The 6,258-nt window shown below is 44.7% G+C and overlaps 1 protein-coding gene across 2 annotated transcripts; it reads right to left on the bottom strand.

Annotated features, from left to right (window-relative positions):
- Window positions 1–982: 982 nt before the first annotated feature.
- On the bottom strand, window positions 983–6,246 carry med1l (mediator complex subunit 1-like). Of its 2 annotated transcripts, none has more exons than XM_076760881.1 (17): window positions 5,968–6,246; window positions 5,635–5,726; window positions 4,516–4,591; window positions 4,385–4,439; window positions 4,124–4,250; window positions 4,023–4,051; window positions 3,798–3,869; window positions 3,616–3,690; window positions 3,211–3,287; window positions 3,081–3,140; window positions 2,869–2,998; window positions 2,631–2,755; window positions 2,414–2,535; window positions 2,095–2,293; window positions 1,906–2,001; window positions 1,584–1,686; window positions 983–1,382 (listed from the first exon to the last, which is right to left on the bottom strand). In XM_076760881.1, the coding sequence occupies exons 2-17, from the start codon at window positions 5,722–5,724 to the stop codon at window positions 1,025–1,027; spliced, it is 1,794 nt and encodes a 597-aa protein (XP_076616996.1). In that variant the 5' UTR covers window positions 5,725–5,726; window positions 5,968–6,246; the 3' UTR covers window positions 983–1,024. The 2 variants fall into 2 exon arrangements, with proteins under 2 accessions (XP_076616996.1, XP_076616998.1); XM_076760883.1 differs by having other exon boundaries at window positions 2,869–2,980; window positions 5,968–6,105.
- Window positions 6,247–6,258: the final 12 nt, after the last annotated feature.

The following is a 6,258-nucleotide window of genomic DNA, read 5'->3' as shown; positions in this document are numbered from 1 at the left end:
CACGCTGAACCAATGAGACACTGAGGACACATAATCTCTGAAATATTCAGAGGATATAGACACACTGAAAGAAGAGAATGGTTTGACTGCACATGTCGGAACGTTTCTATGAATAGCGGCCATACAGGTCATTGGATACTTACCAGTAAAGCCAGTGGACAAAACCAGTTGTTTGCTGTTGACAGTTGACTTATATTCTAGATACATGTTGGAGATCCTTTCTAAATGCACACAGACTACAGAGCTTCTGCAGATAACGTGGTGTTTTGGCTTATACTGACTTGCATCCTCGAATGAGATACATGGGTTAATCTAGCTCCTGCGTTTATCTCAAATCTACTATTCAAAGCAGGTCGGAGGTGACTTTTCTTTCAACGTGCAGCTAATTTAGCGTAATGGAGCTTTATGACGGCATGTTCTGCCTCTCTGATAGAACTGGGAGTTTCCATTCCCCAGAGGTATTTAACTCCTCCACTTTCACACCATTTCCTTATTGTCCAATCATTGTGTTTTAAAGAGGAAAGTCACGACACATCGCTCGCATTCCCACACAGCCGAGCCCTGCCCTTGATATTATTTATGCATCCATCCAGCCGAGCCGTTTCTTATTTTAATGTGCAGTGTGTGTTGATCTCTACTTCATTCTTACAAGCCATCAAGAATGCATCATGTACTTTAACAATGTTCGATTGGCTCACATGGTACCAATCAACCGGGCTCTTGGCTGTTTGAGAGAGGTCAAATGCCAAACCTCAAACCTTTACAGCCGGCAATCTCTGCCACACTGGAATGCATAGTAAGAAACGCTCCGGCATTCTGCGGAGGATGGAGGAGGTGGATGTGATCATGCACTTACTGAATTACCCCAAAAATAAACTCAAATGTGAGCTACACACGACATGTTTCACTCTGCTTCTGGTGTTGCGTGTGAATGAAACAGCTGCTTTACCGAAATGTTTATTAAATTCTAAAAAAGGCACATTTCAAAAAGGCTTAAATCATCTCATGTGACGCTCATACGGTTTCAGATCAGCTCTGACAGATGACCGTTCCTGGTCATCCAGTGTGGACACACACCCGCAGGGATGACTGGGTAAAGGTTGACAGCAGGACTTGTGTTTATTTCAGGAAGGAGCTCAGATTTGGCTACAGACATGGCATGGAAGGCTGAACCAGAAACGCTGAAGTCGTCCTCTGGCACAGATGTGCTCTGGGGGAACGCGGTCAAGGCGCTGCTGGTGTCGGTCACGGTGGTGCTCGAGGGAGCCGAGTGGTCATTTTCAGCCTCTGTGGTGGCTGGACGGCGGGGAGAAAGTGGGGCAGAGGTGATCTCCGCTAGCTTGCTGTGTAACGTCCTCAAGGTCACAGGAACGGACATGCACCTGAGACAGTATTTAAAAAAAGACATTAAATCCTTAAACTGCTGATTTTACATTAAAGTCAATCCATTTTATACGACTGCATGTCAAAACTATCTCAATCACGATCCAAGATGTTGATCCTACAAAAAGGAGGGAGGCCCAGAGCCACGATCCTCTTGGCTGTAAAGAAAGAAGCGGCAGACGTACGTCATGGGGCCGTACCTCATCATGACAGTGGAAATGTATTCAGCCAAAGAAGGATCCTCTATTCCCTCTCCGAACAAAGTGCAACTGATCTGACGAGAATCACGTACGTTCACCAGCACTGTGGCAAAAAAAAGAAAAAAGCACCAATTAGTCATTCAAGTTTCTATGTCATTATCTTAAAATTATACACCCCGCTGTCTAAAAAGATCCAAACCGAATCGGATAAATAAAGGCTATTGTCGTAGACTGTGAAAACCTGACATTTCTCATGTGTTGAGGCTCTCAGCTCTGTCTAAACTGACACTTCAACCTCAGGAAACACATTGTAAAAGCTCACAAACGGCGAGGGAGTCAGCGTCAGGTCGGTGGAAGGTCACGGAAAAGCTCGTCTCAGACTCCGGAAGGACTTCGAAGTGGAGGTCACAAACCGAACCTGACGTCATGAAAGCATCAGACACCGATTAATGAAATGTGTTCATTTCTCCTGCCAGCTTTGCATGCATGTCCAGTTTTAAAATTCTCCTACTTGTCCTGACATGCTGTGAAGCCAAACAGCTCCCCAGCAGAGCGTTAAAGGCGCACTGATGACGAAGCAGCTCCAGCAGGGCCGGGACATGGGCAGGGTGGGTGAAGGGAATCCTGTCCGCTGCAGCGCTTCTCTGGGCAGGCACCTCCCATGCAGCTCCAGGGAGAACATAACTGTGCATCACACCACCAGGAAGAGGCTGCACAGAACAGGCGTTCAATCATTTTACGTGGTGCACATCACCTAAGGCCTGCAGAATAATTAAGCTTGGAATTTCCTTTAGCATCGAGCTTAAAACAAGCGTGTTGAACGTGCATACCAGTGTAAAAACAGCATCCTGCTCATCCATCGACTCCTCGCGGCCGCTTGCACTTTGTGAACGGCTCATCAGAAGCTTGGGTAAGGGTGCCCACTGCAGGTCAGCATCTGGTATGATCGCATCTGTGAAAGATCAGAGGGAAAGCAGGAGAGAGCATGGGACAGAGGGAATTTTTGAACACATTTCACACAATATTTCTGGCATAAAGCTGCCTGACCTGTAATCTGTCTGAGCTTGTCCACAAAAGACACCGTCACCGGCACTGCCGGCTGCAGTTTGAGGAGAAAGCAGGCCGGCAGCGTCTCATGCGGCGCCTCACTCAGCGGCAGGAACACAGGATAGCTGCCACAGGACGGAATTTCACTATACTGAAACACCACCGGCGCTGACATTCACTGTGGGGTGTAAACTAGATCGTATCCTGTGGAGTGAGAGTTTAAACAGCAACACATTACCCCTGTGGATCCAGCTGTGGAGGCTGTGGGATCACTGACGCCATCTGAAGGTTGTGAGTCACGTCACTGACGCCTACAGTCACCTGGGCCGCCTGGACGACCGCGTCTGCCACTTCATCAAAAACAAGAGCTTCTCAGGAAATCGTTAAGGCTCTTTATGGGAATGTGTCTCATGCATTAACAGGTCTATTAGTGAAGCTTTGACATCTTACAGGAATCTGTGCTCACTTCATTTCTCGGGCTGATATAGAACTGGATAGTCAGAGGGCAATCTGAAATGATAAATTAAATATCAGCTGAAGAAACGATGTACGCATAACTTGAGTTCTGGCCTCTTGGTACCTTCTTTTCCAGCAACCAGACACCCAACCCTGCCATTGTTAATCAAGTCCACTTTGAGGTCAGAGTCCTTCGGCTCCCTGAAAGCAGAAAAACTGCTGATTCTGTTTGTTTTCGGGATGCAACAAACAATTTACAATGAATCATCTGAATGTCAATTATAAGATCCCAGGGGTCAAAGGGAGGTCCTTAAATTGCTATTTTATCCAAATTTCATTTACTATAAAACAAGCAGCAAGTCCTCATGTTTGAGAAGCTGGACCCAGGAAATATTTGGCTTTTTTCGCTTGAAAAATGACTGAAATGAGCAGATGCTGATTAATTCTGACAGATCAACAAGTCTCCTCATCGTCACAGCTCTTAATTGTAGAAGAAGTTTTCGGACATCCTTGTTTTCATGTCACTTACCTCTGTAAATGTGATATTTGCTGCAAGTCTTTCCAGAGGCACTGCAGCGACGTGAGCAATTTTAATTTGACTTCACTGAAACAAAACAAATCCAAAAAAAAAAAAAAAGACAAAAATAACAAAAATGACTGCAGGAGGCCCCAAAATTTTAAAAGGTTAAAAAATATTTTAAGAGTAGGCACTTGTCTCCAGGGATGTTATAGCGGGTGGAGAGGCCTGCCAACTTCACGGAGAACTCAGCAAAATCTTTCGACCTGTGCAAACAAAACAGCGCAATCAGCATCCCAAACTATGTATCTTTAGGTAATCATTTAAAAAGCACTGATACTTCATCTCTACAGTTCAGGGGATTAACTGTGCTGCTGGTTGCAGGCAGAATGTCAACGTAGAAATTTACCATCGCTTACCTCAGCAGCTGGAGAAGGGACTCGCTGGGCTGCAAGACAATTTCATTTCATTATCGCTCACAGTAAAAGGAGGAGTAACGTGAGCAGCGCGGTCCACTTACAGCGGGGGATCCTCCATGTGGGGCCACCTTTACGTCCTCCACGCCGCCGCACGGCAGCAACACCACCTCCAGGTAGAACAGATCTGCCGTCAGGTAGCATGTGGCCTCCGTGATGTGAAAGCCCATTCTAGGCAGGATGGAATAAGGAAGGAGATTTGTGCCAGTGCATTATATTAAAACATACATAAAGCTCTGTCATTAAAAAAAAAAATAAAGGGGCGACATCACAAGGCAACAATGCCAAAGACAGAAAAACTCTACCCTTGTTGTTTAGCAATCAGTTCCAGACGAGACTTCATGGTGTTCATGGAGGACACTGAAACATGCAGACACGCATTTACTCACAGGTAAAGTGAAATACATACAGAACTATTGGCATGTTGTTTGTTTACCATGAAACACTTCCTGGAGCCTTTCCAGGGATCTAACCAGCGGCTCACAGGGTTTGGATTCATCTCTGGATTTGTCCTATTGGGGGACAAAGGGAAGAAAAAAAAAAGAAAACAATGGAGCAGTTGTGTGGCTATGTCATCCTTGTGTAAACCGTCCTTGGTCCTCCCGGCCCATCCCATAACACACAAACTGCATGACACTATTGCAAAGGGAAGCGCTGACATCTGTCTGTGTCGCACTTTGGGAAGATCAGATTTTAAAAACCAGGGAGGCTGCGACGCTGTTGCACGCGAGTGTGTGAAAACACATTAATCTTACTGCTTCTTTTTCTGGGGAAGTCTAGTCCTGCAAAAGTCCTCTTCAGCATCACTGCTGGCAGGAAAGCCCACCACTAGCTCCAGCTGCCTCATCCCTTTTGGACCACACATCGCCTCAGACCACCATGTAATCAAGTTTACCAGACTCCAGAGACTGACCACTGCCAAGCTCCACTTGTATTAATCCAGAAGTATTATCTACCCTGCTGCTCCACCCATGACAAATCTAGAGAAAACTAACACACCCTCTCATAGCCTCAGCATACAAGTTAGCGCAGCAGTGCTAAACACACTTAAGAGCACTTTGCAGCCTTTCTGTCGAGTGAAGACATCCGAATCGATGAAGCTTTGCACATTTCCACCACTAAACATGTCGCCAAATGACACTCAAGCATACACAAGCGGAGCAGCTTACAAAGAATTGAGCATATGAGGTCAATCATTTGCAAAAGCAAATGCCTGAAGCCAAACGACTGACTGTCTCGCCAAACAGGAGAGGTGTTAAGCAGAAACAAAGCCGCAGCCACAGGGCAACCTAAAAGACAATCAAGCAACTTGAAGTGAAGTGAAACCAAGCCTCCATCAATGCACAGACTGCTGATCCCACAACAAAGACGTGTGTGTTGCAGGATGGATGATCTCATTGTCAGTGCATCACCACACCAGTTTCTGATTTGCAGCACATCATCATATTGGAGAAGCCTCCCGTGAACAAGCTTAATAACTTTTCTGAAAGCAATCATCACTTTTCTCTGTGCATAACTAGTAAGGGTGCATCTGTTTAACAGGGATTTGTCTTACCATGCATCTTCGAACGAGCTGAAATGTTTCATTCCATGTCTTCTCTGCAAATTTCAAATGCAGGTCAGAGATGATGGACTTGGACTTCATCTCTAAAGCATAAAAAAGAGGGAAATGTCAAAATATTAAAACTTAAATGTATTTGTAATAGCCTTTTCTTCAATTTTAGGCAACTTTAAAGTATACCTTTGCAGTAAACAAGCATTTTTTTAAATTATAAACAGTTACTGAGACAGTGTGTTTGCATCAAATGACAAAAATGCATGCAGTCAGTTGTGTATTTTTAAAAATATTTTACAAGAAAAAAAAACAAAACATTTAAACCAACATTACCTGACTCTGGAAAGTCTACTTCACTCTTGCTGACTTGTCAATCTCCTCCTGAACAAACGTGACGACGTTTAAACAGATGAGCCAATTAATCAATTACCTGTCATCATAATCTGTATTTTACGTTCAACCAGGAAGCGAATAACCAACGTAATTCAGAAATTAGGATTTATAACTGCAGGTATTGTTGTTTGTGAGAAATGAATGTTACAGTCACATAAAAAGTAAAACAATGTTGTCTGGTTCTCCCAGGCGGGCGGGCGTTGTCAGACGGAGCCAAGCCCACAGGACGTG

Source organism: Chaetodon auriga, chromosome 21 (assembly GCF_051107435.1).
Source record: "Chaetodon auriga isolate fChaAug3 chromosome 21, fChaAug3.hap1, whole genome shotgun sequence".
In the NCBI taxonomy this organism is placed as follows: domain Eukaryota; kingdom Metazoa; phylum Chordata; class Actinopteri; order Chaetodontiformes; family Chaetodontidae; genus Chaetodon; species Chaetodon auriga.
This window is presented reverse-complemented; position numbering and strand designations above follow the sequence as displayed.

Excerpts from the sequence above, each read along its gene's own strand:
- med1l (XM_076760881.1), bottom strand. The coding sequence starts at position 5,724 with ATGAAGTCCAAGTCCATCATCTCTGACCTGCATTTGAAATTTGCAGAG. Across the intron at positions 2,294-2,413 it reads AGGATGCTGTTTTTACACTG|CCTCTTCCTGGTGGTGTGAT; the intron begins GTATGCACGTTC and ends TGTTCTGTGCAG. Across the intron at positions 1,383-1,583 it reads ATTTCCACTGTCATGATGAG|GTGCATGTCCGTTCCTGTGA; the intron begins GTACGGCCCCAT and ends ATACTGTCTCAG.